Below are 16,551 nucleotides of genomic sequence, written 5' to 3'. Positions count from 1 at the left end.
AAGTTCGTCTGTTAGGCCGATATTGGCGCAAGAGCGCATCTCCAAAATTCCGAATATCGATTAGCCCTTACTCTGAGCATTAGCCAGTTGTCGAGCGGGAACGCAAACGAAAGCCGTACGAATCAACAGCTGGTGCTAGCTCTAGTCTCTTATTGGTCTGGTTATCCGATCGATAATTCAAAATCCAGGCTTGCGCACTACGTTTGAGCACAGCTAACTGAACGACTTATGCAAATTCCTTCAGAAGATTTATATATCCATTTCACCGGCTTGGCTTCACAGAATGCAGTTTGGAATCGATATAAGTTAATATATATATGGTCTGAAATGACAAATTTCGAAATTTTTTATTTTTTTAAATTAATGATAAATTTTTCTTCGAAAAAATGATGATAAAACAGTTTTTGTTGAACTTTTGGCACAAAAACATTTCAATTTTATGATTTCAGTTTAATAACTATTTAGTCAACATGTTTAATTTATGTCAACGATGACAGGTATTGATAATTTTGATTCCAAATATCTCGATAACTATTACGCGTAGCGGTTTTTAACAAGAGACCTTTTTACATAAAAAAAACTCGTAACTGTATATTTTTTTACTCAGTAGTTTTATACAATTATGGACGAAAAGTTATTACTCTTCAAACCAGTTAAAAATATGTAGGTGGCGCCCTCTACAAGTAGGAGACATATTGACATGAAAATCAAATTTCTCATGTCAAAAAACTCCCAGACACCAATTTTCATCCAAATATTGACGTTACTTCATAAATTATTGAAAAAAAAATCGCGCGAAATAAAAATGAAACTTCTACACCCTGTATCTCCGAAACTGAGCATTTTAGGACATACATTTATACGAACTTTTTTTACTTATTTTTATCTGCAGAATATACTGCCAAAGTTTCCGGAATACAGTTTGGACCACCCTGTATATTAATAAAAAGAGAGTTGACAGTTAACAGCTTTCCCATTGAAATGAAATTAATTCTAGATATGAGTTAACAAAATTTGTACAAAGGTAAAAAGTTACCGATACCCCTACTTATTAGTTTTAAATGTTTTTATTAATATATTAATATTATTTAAGTTAATAAAATTTTTTGATATTGAATAATATTATAGACAAATTCTTGTTATATTTTATCTGTCTTTTATTTGCGTGTTCAATTGTAGGAACACATAGAAATGGTAATTTTGTAAAAATCTGGCAACCCTGTTCTGCCACTCATTACTAAGTTTTTTAAATTCTCCCAGTACTGTTTCAGTCAATGACACGTCTTGGCCAACAAACCGTGTTAACAAACCGAATTGTAAAAATAAGTTAGTTTATCAAAATGACCTATTTTTAAGCAGTATTTATTCGTTTATTTCAGGAGTTGTGCAATTCTCAGGAAAACTCGGCAGAGCCTTCCAGTGAGAAATCCAACTCAAACACTTCAAACGGATCTACCAACACTGTCATCTACAATCCGCATCAAAATGGCATGATTAACACCCAACTCAGTCCGATGCATACGTGGAATCCCGTCTTGGAAAGACTTACAGGTCAGTACTACATACTTTAACAATTTTAAATGACTGTGTATATATTGGCTTGGCACTCCTAAGATTATACTAGGTATACCGTGCTGGCAACTGTTACTTTTGGGTCGGTACTTCATCATCATCATCATCATCACGCTAACGTCTCCAGCTCTCGCGGTTTTTAGCTGTTACAATCCAGTTAGTTGTTATTCGTTTCAGGTCGTCGGTCCATCGGGTGGGAGGTCTGCCTTGGCTACGCTTGTCGGCTCTTGGTCTCCACTCTATAAGTATTTTGGTCCATCTCCCGTCTGTCATTCTAGCAATGTGTCCAGCCCATCTCCACTTTTATTTTGTGATTCGCTGGATAATGTCATCCACTCCCGTACGTCGGCGTATCTCTTCATTTCTTACTCGATCTCTCAAAGTCAGGCCAATCATAGATCTCTCCATCCGCCTCTGTGTCACTCTCAATTTTTCTGCGGTTGCTTTTGTTAGAGTGAGTGTCTCTGCGCCATAGGTCAAAACCGGGAGGATGCATTGGTTAAATGCCTTTCTTTTCAAGTGTATTGGGATATTTGCTCTAAAGATGTTCCTCATTTTTCCGTAAGCCGCCCATCCCAAGGTAATTCGTCTAGCCAGTTCACAGGTTTGGTTATCTCTGCTTATTTTGATCTCATGGCCCAAGTATACATATTTGTGGACTAATTCTATTCTGTTGTTGTGAATCTGTATGTGTTCGTTGAGCACCATATTAGTCATTATCTTAGTCTTGTCAAAATTTATTGTTAGTCCAATCTCGTGTAATGCATCGTTAAGTTCTTGAAGCATGTCTTTGATCTCTACCAGACTATCTGACACTATAACGATATCATCCGCAAAGCGTAGGTGGTTGAGTCTCTCTCCATCGATAACTATTCCTTTTTGTTGCCAAGCCAGCATTTTGAATGCATGCTCAAGAACAGTAATAAACAATTTTGGTGACATGGTATCGCCCTGCCTAACTCCCCTTTTTATTTTTATCTAGTTAGTTGTGGAATGTAGATTTACAGTTGTTGTAGCATTGTTATATATGTTTTTTATTATGTTACAATATCGATGGTCGATTCTACATTCTTGTAGCGCTGTTAGGATGGCCGGTAATTCTACCATATCGAACGCTTTTTTAAAATCGACAAATATCAGTGCTAGGGGACGATTGTATCCGATGGTTTTTTCTATTAAGGTTTTTAAACACTGCAGATGATCGTTGGTACCAAATTCGGAACGGAAACCAGCTTGCTCTTTAGGTTGGTAGAAGTCCAATTTTGCCTCTAGTCTATTTGTTATAATTCGTGTATATAGTTTATAAAGATGGTTAAGAAGGCTAATTGGTCTGTAATTTTCCAGGTCTGCTATGTCTCCTTTTTTATGTAAGAGGATAATTATTGAGTTATTCCACTTTGTAGGGATATTTTGAAAGGTACTTGAAAAAAAGGGATATTTTGGTCGGTACTTGCATGTGTGAAAGTAAATCGAATAGGGATCTTATTAAGTCGGAGTGAGAGATATGCGACGGTGTGCTGTTGCCGGTACGCATTTCCCTATCAAGTAAAGTCACGATCGCAAACCGCTCATTTTTAAACGACTTTTTTTTCGAAAAGATAACTAGATAAAGTCATATGTTTCTGAGCATCTGAAATGGAATTATAAAAATATCGTTAAGGTGTTCATTTTTTTGTAACGATGAAACGTCAGTAATCGCGACAATTTAAAAACTCAACTTTTTAACACAACACGCCATAACTTAGGAACCACTTTAGATATTGAAACTTTTTATTTTGACAATCGGATCTTTTACAATATGTTTAAATAAGAAAAATTCGATAAGGTTGTTTTTTTTCCATTCAAAAATTTTAAACCCATCCATTTACTTTTAGTGCATAGCAATTTTTAGCAATCGTGTAACTTTTTTATGGATAAAGATTTTCACATACTGTCTACAAAGAAAATACAGCAGAAATGTTAAGAAAGCTTTTGAAAAAACTACAATCAATTATTTTTAATAGGTTTTGAGATATTGATCATTTTGAATTCAGAGTTCTAATAGCGCGACCACTGTCGAACACCAACTCAATTCTAATTATTTTTACCAAAAATACAACTGTTTCTAATGTGCACTTAAAATTTTTCAAGCTATAGGGAAAATTACAACGACTCGTTAATAAATAAACAAATTAAGTATCACGAGACGTAATCAAATCGTGAAGCTGAACGCATGATGTAGAACCTTTCCCTAGAACTTTAAGTACTGACAGAAGTACCGTATGATCGAATAAAAACGGCGTCAGCGATGGCTATGAAATGAAGATCGCTGTCATTTTATGTGTAAAATTATATTGGAAATGTCATCGATCGTCATTTACAAGCCAACTGGACGCCATTTTGTTCGATCATACGGTACTAGGTACTGATTGGGTCGACCGGTGGACTGCGACAAATCTGCTATATCCCCTTCCACGTCTCTTAGCAATATGCGCAGTGTCTCCGTTTAGTTCGTATGTTTGGCAACGTGTTTATTGTTCTCTCTTTGTTCGGTGCATTATAAACGCATTGTACTCTTCTTACATACGGAAATCTCGACCCAAGGCTAACCTTTGCCAGCCCTTAGTCCTTAGTATGTATTATTAATCTAAAGGTTTTACAGGTAAGCCTCAGCTAAGAAACGAGAGTTACTACAAAGCCACGCACGACACGTGGTCAGGAAGCATGCTAGCCAACAACAGCACTTTCGGAAACGTCAGCACAGCCGAACCGGTCCTAATAGAAGACGAGTATGGTTCCAGAATGGTTCCTTTACAAAACCAACACCAGTACGTCAATGTTTAGTCTTAAAACTCTATTAGTTTTTTTTAAACCCATATTTTTCAACATAGAATCAATGTACATGTGACCAACAAAATGTCACACATCAGTGGCGTACCTGAGAACAGGAAAGATCATGAACCAGATGGAAAGGCTAACTTGACGGGTAGTATTGGGGATAAAAGTACCGACACTTCATCGCAGACGACAATCCAGACCACAGATGCCACATACGCTAGTCAGCTGAGCTTAGAAAATCCACAGGGTTTTTCAAGGTAAATTAGTATGGTTAAAATTTATATGGATTCACCCTTGTATAGTCGGAAAAATATGTTTGACAGTGACAGCCGATGTCTGTTATTTTAATTATTAAATCGATTGTTGCTTTGGATTTCTGGAAGACCAACATTAATTATATGTGGCAGCATTTTTCAGCAACTTATTTATTATCTCTTGTTTTTTCATATTTTTTGTACAACTTAATACTTAAAGCACAGAATATCTAGCTACGCAACAGAAAAATACTCGAAATGAAAGAGCTAAAATTGCACAAATAAAATACTAGATGGCGCGACAATATCATAATCAGAATATAATTGGAAATTTTCAACTTTCGGTTTTGGATCGATGTAGATCGACGGCACGTCGACGGCCTTGAAGCTCGGTTAAATATGCACAGTTGCCAGATTCAAAAAGACTTTAATTGGCATCCCATTCTTTTTCTATAATAATTTCTATCTATTCTTCGTTTCTTGTCAGATACACTTATATTAATTATTCGTTTGGCTTTTAAAATAGTTTTAATTTTGAGTATATTATTAGAAAACATATGCTCTCAAAATATATTTTTAATATACACTACTTTATTGTGTTAACTAAGAAAATAACTTTAATTACCTTTAAAATAGTGATATTTATTAATGCTGAAACGTTAGTAATGAAATATACGTTTAATAATAATGGAAATGATTTATTAAAATGCAGTACAAAAAATATTAATTGACTAAAAAAATACTATAATAACAAATTTTTTCTGTTTGCCACGTTATTTATATAGACCTAGGTAGATTTTAAAAAGTGACACAGGTACAATTAATAATATATTAGTTAGGCATAAAAATTGCTGTCACGACATTGTACAATAAATTAAAATTCGTAAAATAAATTAAAATTATTAATTAAACGAATCTTTATAAAGAAACGCAAGTATATTAAATTTGGGCCCAATCGAACGCCAGGAAATGGTATCGTAATATGGTACCCCTTGATATGCTTCATGGTACCATAATATTGCAATGTCATCAAAAATACGCAAGTATAATCAAATAGGAGCCCAATCGAACGTCAGGAAGTGGTATCGTAATATGGTACTACATTATGGTACCCTTTGATATGCTTCATGGTACCATAATATTGCAATGTCATCAAAAATACGCAAGTATAATCAAATAGGAACCCAATCGAACGTCAGGAAGTGGTATCGTAATATGGTACTACATTATGGTACCCCTTGATATGCTTCATGGTACCATAATATTGCAATGTCATCAAAAATACGCAAGTATAATCAAATATGAGCCCAATCGAACGTCAGGAAGTGGTATCGTAATATGGTACTACATTAAGGTACCACTTTATATGCATCATAGTACCATCATATTACAATGTCACCGGAGATACTTACTATACCAAGTATAAGTCCAATCGCACGCCAGAAAGTGGTATCATAATATGGTACTATAGAAGGTACCTCTTTATATACTCCATGGTACCATTATATTACAATGTCACTGAAGATACGTAATATACCAAGTTTAAGCCCAATCGAACGCCATGTATCGTAATATGGTACTATATTCATATTAATCATGGTACCATAATATTGCAATGTCATGAAAAATACGCAAGTATATATTAAATACCGTATGATACCGAAAAAAACGGCGTCCAGTTGGCTGGGAAATAACGATCCATGGCATTTCCCATATAAATTTACACATAAAATGACAGCGATTTTCATTTCATAGCCATCGCTAACGCCGTGTTTTCCCGATCATACGGTATGAACACAATCGAACGTCAGGAAGTGGTGTCATAATAGTTGAATTACAATCAAAATTCAGGATTCAGTTAGAATCGAACGTCAGGAAGTGATTTTAATTCTGCTCGTAAGATTTAACTCCAACTAACATGGCAAGTTAAATACTTAAACGTTTGAAAAAAAGAGCTCTAATCTATTTTAATATGTTTAAATGATGTAGCCAATTTGAAGGTAGGCTTTATCAGGAAGTATTACAATATAAATTACACAATGGCAACACTGCATAAAATTCATTTAAATTTCGTTTGTAGAAAACTGTTTTCTTTTAAATTTATCGCTTTAAAAGCCTGTCTCCTTTTGAGACCTACGATTTTTTACATGTAACGAGGCTTCTGTTGCGTAGCTAGATATTCTGTGCTTAAAGTAACAAAATTGTACTTTAAATTTATTCATTTTCCGGCTATTTAACACAAATAATAACCTTTAATTTGACAACAGTTTGACAAGTTTCAAAAATCTTAAGTCGAATTCATACGCATCTGTGTCCGTGCGTCATTTAATGTTCCGTCACTCCAATCATATTGAAATATGATCTGTCATTTTTTTTAGATTTATACAGGGTGTCCCACTTAAGATGGATACAAGCCAATATCTTGGTTGTTTGTTGAGCGATCTTTTTCATTTTTGGCAGGAGGCTGTATGGCTATAAGACGTACATTTTGCACAGGGTAAGAAATGCGATACCTCATAGACGTACGTTTTAATGGGGTTTGGTGTTTTTCGAGTCAAGAGTAAACTACCCTTAGGACAGTATTTATTTCAAATCTGATAAATTATATTGAATCCTCCTTACCTAAGATACTTAAGTTTTAATTTTGATAAATATTGATACGGGGTGGGTCATTAAAATAAGACATTTTTATTTTTATTATTGTTTTTTTAAGTACTTACGACGCCACTGGATAAACAACAGGTTTATTATCAATAACCAATTATCAATTAATAATCGATTTAAGTTTTCAGATAGCTTCCATAATAATCAAGATACAATACAAAAAAACTAAATATTTTCAATTTATTTTGTTTACTTTAAAAAATTGTTTTTTAAGTTTGCTAATACAAATGAATAAAATGAGTTACAAAATAATTTAATAACCCAGTTTTCAATGGAATCTGAAATATGATTTTTATTCGTTTTATTGAGGAATATTTTAAAAAACCCAAATAGTTAGATATATTTAAAACAATCACTATTAACTTTAAAAAAATATGCTCTAAACAAAGATTTATAAAACTATAACGAACTAAAAGTCAACATCTTCGACCAAACCGCCATAAAAAAGATTATTAATTGATAATTGATTATTGATAATAAACCAGTTGTTTATCCAGTGGCGTCGTAAGTAGTTAAAAAAAATAATAAAAATAAAAATGTTTTATTTTAATGACACACCCTGTATCAATATTTATCAAAATTAGAACTTAAGTATCTTAAGTAAGGAGGATTCGATATAATTTATCAGATTTGATATAAATACTGTCCTAAGGGTAGTTTACTCTTGACTCGAAAAATATCAAACCCCATTAAAACGTACGTCTATGAGGTATTGCATTTCTTACCCTGGGCAAAATGTACGTCTTATAGCCGTACAGCCTCCTGCCAAAAATGAAAAAGATCGCTCAACAAACAATCAAGATATTGGCTTGTATCCATCTTAAGTGGAACACCCTATATATATATACAATTCCATCCACAGTTAACTTAAAAACCTTAAAAACTATTAGGTACTTTATTGAGTGAAATAAATGGATTGGTATCCACGTCATCTGCCTTTTTTCTTGTGTAATATAAATGTATCGGTTTTTTAAAAATATTTTTGTCTTTTTCAGAGACGCTTTCGGTAGACAAAGCATGTCGGAAAAACGCCACGCCACCCTAGATGCGAAAAGCACGGACACCTACCAAAGGACAAAGAAAATGCGCGAAGAAAGGACCAAAAAAGACAGTAAGTAACTCAATACCCCACATTTTTTCATTCATTCTATGTTTTACGTTGATAAATTTTGTGACTAACCAATAATAAACCATCATTCTAGTGTTTTAGTGAAGGCTAGTGTGCTAATGCTCCTTTCATTTTGTGTTTAATAGCTAGTATAGTCAGAGTCGGTTCGGTGGAGTCGGTCATAAGTGTTAATAGGTCTGCAGAACATCCCGAATGTAAGAATTTTACCATTTTTTTTTTGTTTTAATCATTTAATAAAAAGATTAAGGAAGTGCCAAACCCAATTTTTATATTCTTGGATTATAGACGGAAGGGACAGCATGGTATAGTCTGTGAAACGAATAACTTTGAATTTGACAGTTCCCGCGGGCTTTTCTAGTGTAAATTTTATTAGGTTAGCAACTTGCGGCCATGCTGATGCAATGCCGTCTCTAATAGAACAGCCTCTGAGCGAGATGTATGACGTCACCCTAGTTAGATACTACGGATTAATTATGTTGTAGAATACATGGAAAACATAATTATTATTCCTCGTATATGTAATTTTTTGGATTATATTCGACACTATTTTTTTCATATGACACTGATGAAGGCTTATTGATGATAACACTGATGAAGGCTATAAACGTTTATTTTTTTATATATTTTATATATTTTAGGCTATAACGTTTTTTTTAAACCAAAAAAAATAATGAAAAACCAAATGAAAATTTAATCAGTGTTTTTCCCGAACCTAAATCCCAAGAAAATCAAAAATTTTAGAATAATTTTACATATAAAATGACAGCGATCTTTATTTCATAGCCATCGCTGACGCCTTTTTTCTATGATATTGTATTATTTGCAAATATAATTTTTCGAACATTAATGCTTGCAAAATATACATATAAATTTTGTGAATGCAAATAATAATACATCACAATTAGTAGATATTGAATGTTTTTTATTAAATTAGATCGATTTTCAAACCCCAAAATCTAAAATATATTTTTTACATTTTACCCATTATCTTATCTACCTATTCATTATTTGTAGGTATATTGTAAAATATTTGCTGCATTTGTATGGTTCATAGTTTATTTGCCAAAGTATTTATTACTATAAATAGGTATATATATTGTATTTATTAACTGTATATTATGTATATTTCATGTAAACTATATCAGTTTTAAAGTACAAACCAAAAATAAGAGGAATAATTATGTTTTCCATGTATTCTACAACATATTTATTAATCCGTGGTATCTAACCAGCGTGACGTCATAAATCTCGCTCCGAGGCTGTTCTATTAGAGACGGCATTGGTCTGATATTTAGAAATGTGAAAGGCTGATGACATTTTACTTTTGTCAATTATGACATTTCGCATAAGTTTCGCATTGATTTTTGCAAGAAGAGGAAGAACTGTCTCTTGTTTTGTTATTTTCCTTTTCTATTTCGCGAAAGTAAAAAGAGTTACCTATCTGATTCGTTCCGGCACTCATTTTAAAGACTATCAGTAACTTTTTGGATAGAGGGATTTTATATTTGCCATGTTGGTAAAAAATAACGGTCAAAATTCAAAGTTATTCATTTTATAGACTATATAGCCATTTTTACATACCTTGACCTGACTTTTCTTTTGCCAAAATATTTATTTTATAATTGTTTTTTTTGCATAGTATATAAATGTGAAAATACATTGTGTCAGTACTTGAAATACTACAGTGATACAAGCGTGAATCTTCTGAAAGAGCCAAGTTTGATGATTAACTCATTCCTTAATCTTTTTATTCATTTTGATTTACTTTCATTGAAATTAGTCAATAATAAACAAAACACCATTCTTTGTGTTGTTTAATATTCTATTGCACCGCCATCTTGTTGTGTAACACGTCGATCATCTCACCCTTTCTAGATGCTGATAAAGTGGGTGAATTAGGTCCATCTCTAGGCATGAAGAAGTCTTCCAGTTTGGAGTCGCTACAAACCATGGTTCAAGAGGTAACAGCACTCTGATTTACCTTATTTTTTTATTCTAAACGTCTTGTGTGTATTTTGCAGCTCCAGATGCAGGAGGAAGGTGATCCTGCTTACAGTTACAGAGGTCCATCGGGAGGTCTGAAGGTTATCAGAGGTAGAGGCTGTGAGGAGAGTTTTAGGGCTGCTGTAGTTGATCCTAATCATCGAAGCGAGATAGGTAGGTATAAAGAAATGAATCAAAGTTGCCGTATATATTAGCATAAAAATAACATAAACTAGGCAAGAGATTTCTTGCTACGGAGCTTACAGAATCCCACTTCTGATATTTGTAATTTTCGGTTTTATTATTTTTTCTAATCTGATGTTTGTACACTCCCCAGGTATTTAACCACTCATCGCCACTGATTTATACTTGGTTTCATAAATATACAGGGCGATTTTTGGAAAAAATTTCGAAATTTTTTTTTTCAATTTTACCACAAAATATTTCATTTTGTAGGGGCCAAAAAACACTGGTTGTTGGACGGTCCAGTGGAGGAGAGAGAAATAGACGGCTTTACCAATGCCAGGGGCGCGCCGAGACAATCGTCATTAAACGCCGCTTTGGACAGCAAAAATAAATCGGGAAAAAAGAAGCCAGGCCTGTTTAAAGGCATTGGCTCCATGTTTAGGTAAGGTAATTAACTTAGGATAAGATCCTTTGGAGATTTATTTATATATAATTTTTTTTTACTTAAAAATACAAAGATAAAAAACTATTTTTTGTTTATTTAGGTTCGGAAAACATCGTAAAAACGAGCTGGTTGAACCTGTTCAACAGTACATTCAGACCAACGAGTTTGACGTGGCTAATTCTTCACAGAATCAGTCGATAAACGAAGACAATCAGTCACAGGCTTCGCATAATACCAGCGAAAATGCTCAACAAAAACCAGGTAAGAAAAATATAAAACTCAATTTATTTCAGAAGAATAAAAATACAGATATATTCACTAATTTGTTAAAAATAACAGCTCCCAGAGAAAAACTAGTTACGCCACTGGATTCTGCGCGAAAAACTCTACCAGACTCAGTTTTCACCTTTTAAATAAGTTATAAGATAATCGAGATACGAAGGGGGTCGAAAAATGCAACATTTTCAAATCCTCCGCTATATAGGGTCCGGCAAAAGTGCGTCGGGCATCTGTAGCTCGTAGAATAAAAAACCTTGAAATTTTATATAAGTGCAAACCTAAAGTATATATTAGGATGTATTTCAGAAATTTCAAAATTTTAAAAAATCGTAACTCCAAAATTACAGTAGCTAGCGAAACGCGGTTTTCAATTTAAGATTAGGAATAATATTTGCAACAAAATTTGTAAGAACATCAAAATCAGTCAAAGTCGCAGTTTTTGAGATAAAAAAATTGAAAAAATTCCTTTACTTTAAACTAAAAGAACTGCCTACCAACTTTTTATTAACATATTTTAGTATGGGCGGCTATACGTGCCCCCGGCGCCAATTTTTTAATTCTCCATCTAACAAAGAATTAATATACAGAATTAAATACCATCATAAAACATACGAAAATGAGACATTTTTATAACTCTATTTATTATATTTATTAATATAATATGAAAAAAAAACAATAAAAATAGAAAACATATTGATCCACTTTTCACTCTCGATGTCCTAAGTCAAAATATATGTTTCTAGCTGACAATAGACAACAAGAACCACCACCACCACAGCAACACCAAGAGCAGAACAGCCAGTGCCAACAAGCGCCCAGAGAACCGATATACCAAAGACATCACGGCTTCGTTCACAGGCACGCCGAGCAGGTGCAGGTGATTCCCGAGAACGCCGTGGCGCCCCCTGTGAAGTACCGGCAGAATTCCGACCCCAGGCGGAACGAGAGAGAACTACAAAGACAGAGGCTGGCCCAGAGACACACTTACTACCAGGCCGATGACAGGGGCGAGCCTGTATACGACCAAAGACATAACATGCAGGTAAGGAAGGCCAGTGTTTTTACCTGATTTAGATTCTATAAACTTCGTAAACTCATCGCGACCTTATATATCTATTGTGTCCTTCTTTCTTGAGTTATAACTCATCATACAGGCTTTGACAAAAGCCAGTATCTGAGACGGTTGTATCAATATCAGTCGTACCAAAGTTTGTGGCACGAATTTTTGTACTTTCGGCGTTTTTTCTCTATTTTCTTTCCATGCCATTTATCTACTTATTTCTTTCTAGAATAAGGTTAACGTATATACGTATATAATATTTATAAATTTTAACTTTTATTGTCTCTCTTTGAAATCGGTATTATACAAATATAATAGACGAAAAAAAACTTGCAGAGATCAGATCAGCAACATCAACACAGGGAACCACAGTATGGAGAATTTGGTAGGCCTGGTAGTAGGTCTGGAATCACTGAGTCAGTACCTTTTACTCACTACGTCAACTACAACGAACTCCAAACTCACATCAGGTAAAAAATCTTCCAAAACTTTACTTAAATCTATCAATACAAAAAAAATTACACTTGCTTTTGTGTTGTTATCGTCCAGTTCAGTTGTGCACAATTCATTTGTTACTAACTCTGACTTGTAGCATGACAACCTGAGAATAAAGTCTCTTATGATATTAATTCTGTCTGATTTGTCCTCTTTATAGACTAAATAATGAATAAAAAATGTCTGTTTGTTTAATGTTGTTTTATGTCTTAAGAGACTTAAAAATGAAATATCACAGACATTTTTCTTTGGTAGTTCATTTGACCTGACTTAAACTCAGTCTAAAAATACACTTGTGTCTAAAATACTTAATATTTTACAAAATTTGGCGATTTAAATTGATTAAAAATAATGTTTTGGGAATATAATAAAAAATTGAATTTTTTATGTCGCCAAGTTTTAATGTTTCAATACGTTTTAAAAAGAAATAGGCTCAGAAAAATGATTGTATAATTATTTTATCGTATATTTTGACATCTAAAAACCCTGTGTCGTGTTTTTTACCATTATGTGACGTCAATTTGGCAATTATGTTGGTTACAAGATGTTTCTAGTAAATACGTGTCTCGCGACTGTATGATTTAAGTGACGTCACTTATGTTGGTTACAAAATTCCTCCGATAAAGACGTGTCTAGGCATTACACAGTCTAAGGTTACTAATTTAAAAAAAAATATAAGAAAAAACGTTTTACCATGAATTTCATTATCTGAGCCTATTTTTTTCTGGTCTACCCGTGCTGCAACAGTCGGTAATCTCGGCGTTTTTTGTTTTGTTCCCTGTCACACGCTGGTCGCGCAGCCGCAAAGAGTCTCTGTCTGACAGTCAGATAGTGCAAATGCGCCTGCAGGTCCAACAGCAAAGGTTAAAGGTGGAGGAAGAGAGGTACGCACCATAAAAATCAAGTTTGCCCACCACAAATTCTTATTAGTCGTTCGCAGATATTCACGTAGCGTACTTTTGATTGGTTGTTGGTTCATTTGTAATCTTTGGTTGGTTTTGGTTTGCACATTTTAACAGCATTTTTTTTAATTATTAATATATGTAAATTTTTAGGACGCTTAGTGTGATATCACTCAGTACGCAGCCAAAAATAAGCTATTGTATTAATAGATAAAAACCTGTGAATATCTAAATAAAGTGTATTTTGCTACTAACTATTTAATAACTGCTATGTTAGTCCTATTTTCTTCTCAACCCAATGCCAATACGGACTAGACGTATTATTGTTTGCCTGTACTGTGAAATCATCACTAATCGGGCCTTTTGATTTGTAGGTGTTGGATTGCATCATATTCTTCGCAGATATTGCAAAGTTAATATTATGTGCTTTGTATTGCAGATTTTGTAGATTTATTTTAATAGTATGCATTTTTTTGTAATTTAAGTATATAAATAAAAAGTAGTAACGAAAAAATGTAATTATTACAAAATGATGCTTATTTTTCTATTTTGTTATCTATATAGTAACGCTCTAGGCTCAATTAGATTCAAACTATTTGAAAGTATATCTATAATTTGTAGGAACAAATAGTTTAAAATACACTTAGTCAACTCAACATTGAATTTTTCAGCCGGAAACAACACCAGTACCATTCCCAACGCCAAACGCGTACCGATAACCAACTAAGGCCTATTTCCAACTACTACGAGTACGAGAGCGTTCAATCGGTCCTAAACAACCGGCAAATTCGCCCCAATAACAACAGCAATAACAATCCCCCCTCCCATCAGCATCAGAACTCGCTACCGCAACCTCCCCACGTTTATGACGTCAATATGAACCCGTCTGCGAGTCAAACTAGGCAACCTAGGCAACAGTTACCCCAGCAACACCCAGGGAGGAGTAACATAACTAGGCAAGGGTCTCAGCCTCATAGGGGACCGTTTGTGACGCACGTAACGATAGGGGAACATCAAAAGAACGGGACCAAAGTGTGAGATATTATGCATTATGTACAGTGCTTTTGGTTTAACTGAGAACATAGGATTTGTAACAGAATAATGCTGGTCTATATTCATTTCTAATGTGCGAATATAGTCTAATTTGAATCCTATGTTCTCTTCTGAGAACATAGGTTTTGTAAAACATAGATGTTATGAACATAAATCCTATGTTCATTTTTTGTGAGACAATAATCAAGTCTATGGGCATAACCAAATGTGAATCGTGTGTTTATTAAATTTATGTGAACATAGGATTCGCGCATAATGATATGATTTGTAATTCAATAATGCATTCTCTTCTAATGCTTGAATATATCCAAAACTAAATCCTATGTTAGCTTCTGAGAACATAGGTTTTATAAAAACTATATATTGTGTTTTTGAAACAATTGTCTCCAAATATTCATTCATTCATGTAATGTAAATCCTATGTTCATTAAAGCTGTGTGAACATTGGATTCACAGCATAATCCTACCACTAATGTGAACATAGGATTGTAAGACAATATGTTCCTATGTTCGTTCTAGGGGATATAGGATATTGCTGTGTATGTTTCAGCGAAGATAGGATATATTATTTTTCTTCTATGCTTATTTTTAGAATAAACGAGTCTTCGCACCTTGAAATATAACATAAATGAAATATTATGTTCATAGTTAAATTAAAAGTACTGTAACGATTTTTTGTATGTCGGGTTATACTAGCTGTGCTTTATCGACCCTATGATCGAATTAATTTGTGATTAAGTGGACTTTTGTATATTTTATTCCAGATCTTTTATATTTTCTCTGTTTATAAAAGGAAACAGAACAAATTAAGAAAGATAGAACATTGTATTTTATTATTTTTTTTAGATTTTAAATCTAACAGTGATTGACTTAAAATTTAGTCATAAACTTAAATGAAAATAATCTCCCAAGATGTAATTATAAATTAATTCGTTTTTAGGGTTTTTTTAATCGACGAATCAACATAATTTTAGGTTTAATTTTTATTTTAGCGTGTATTACAAGTCTGTGATTGTTTTAACGGTCTTATATGTTTTTATATACTTCGAAATTCGATTTTAATCAATATATTATATATATTTTTAGTTTTAAAATTTTACATTTTATCTAGTATAACCTTTTTTTTATCAATTCGTAACGATGTGCTCACTGTGTACTTATTCCAAGACTATAATTAATTTTTAAGAAAAATTTCCATGTGTAAATAAATAAAATAAAGTATATTTAATGTATATGCGTCATTAGACGGGATATGGTTTTACGCCATCCATATATTAAGCGATTTTATTTCTGTAAATATAGACTATTTTATATTGTACATAGCTAGATAGAACTTTATATTTGTAAAATCAAAATACATTTTTATTATACCAAGAGTCACATTATTATTTCTTGCCTAAAAAATGCGTAACTTTAATACAGGTTCAATTTAACCTAGCATTGTGCTAAGGGAGAGTAGTTCAAATGAACCGCCCCAAAAATACTTCAGAACAAGAACCGCACGATGAAAAAAACGGCGTCAAAGACGACTGGGAGATGACTGGATGATAATTTTAGCGAGGCCAATCTCTAGAGGTCATTTACTAAAAATTATAACACTAATTATATAAAATTAAAAAAGGTTAGGACGTTTCCAGACACACAAATCGGTTTCCAAAAAAAAAAAATTCTAGAATTAGTAGTAGTAGTAGTTTATTTTTATTTAGTCAAAT

General features: G+C 33.2%; 1 protein-coding gene across 1 annotated transcript in view; it reads left to right on the top strand.

Annotated features, from left to right (window-relative positions):
- The window catches only part of LOC115891899 (partitioning defective 3 homolog), a 43,834-nt gene extending 27,620 nt beyond the window's left edge, over window positions 1-16,214 (top strand). The window contains 13 exon segments of the mRNA XM_030912498.1: window positions 1,380-1,551; window positions 4,214-4,379; window positions 4,443-4,646; window positions 8,303-8,418; window positions 8,562-8,630; window positions 10,312-10,397; window positions 10,458-10,593; window positions 10,876-11,047; window positions 11,151-11,311; window positions 12,073-12,371; window positions 12,726-12,859; window positions 13,685-13,768; window positions 14,458-16,214. Coding sequence (XP_030768358.1) covers window positions 1,380-1,551; window positions 4,214-4,379; window positions 4,443-4,646; window positions 8,303-8,418; window positions 8,562-8,630; window positions 10,312-10,397; window positions 10,458-10,593; window positions 10,876-11,047; window positions 11,151-11,311; window positions 12,073-12,371; window positions 12,726-12,859; window positions 13,685-13,768; window positions 14,458-14,824 — 2,166 coding nt within the window. The 3' untranslated portion in view covers window positions 14,825-16,214.
- The last annotated feature ends 337 nt before the right edge of the window (window positions 16,215-16,551 follow it).

Source organism: Sitophilus oryzae, unplaced genomic scaffold (genome assembly GCF_002938485.1).
Source record: "Sitophilus oryzae breed Bouriz unplaced genomic scaffold, Soryzae_2.0 scaffold_119_pilon_pilon, whole genome shotgun sequence".
NCBI classification, from domain to species: Eukaryota; Metazoa; Arthropoda; class Insecta; order Coleoptera; family Curculionidae; genus Sitophilus; species Sitophilus oryzae.
Note: the sequence above shows the minus strand (reverse complement) of the source record. Positions and strands in the feature narration are given on the sequence as shown.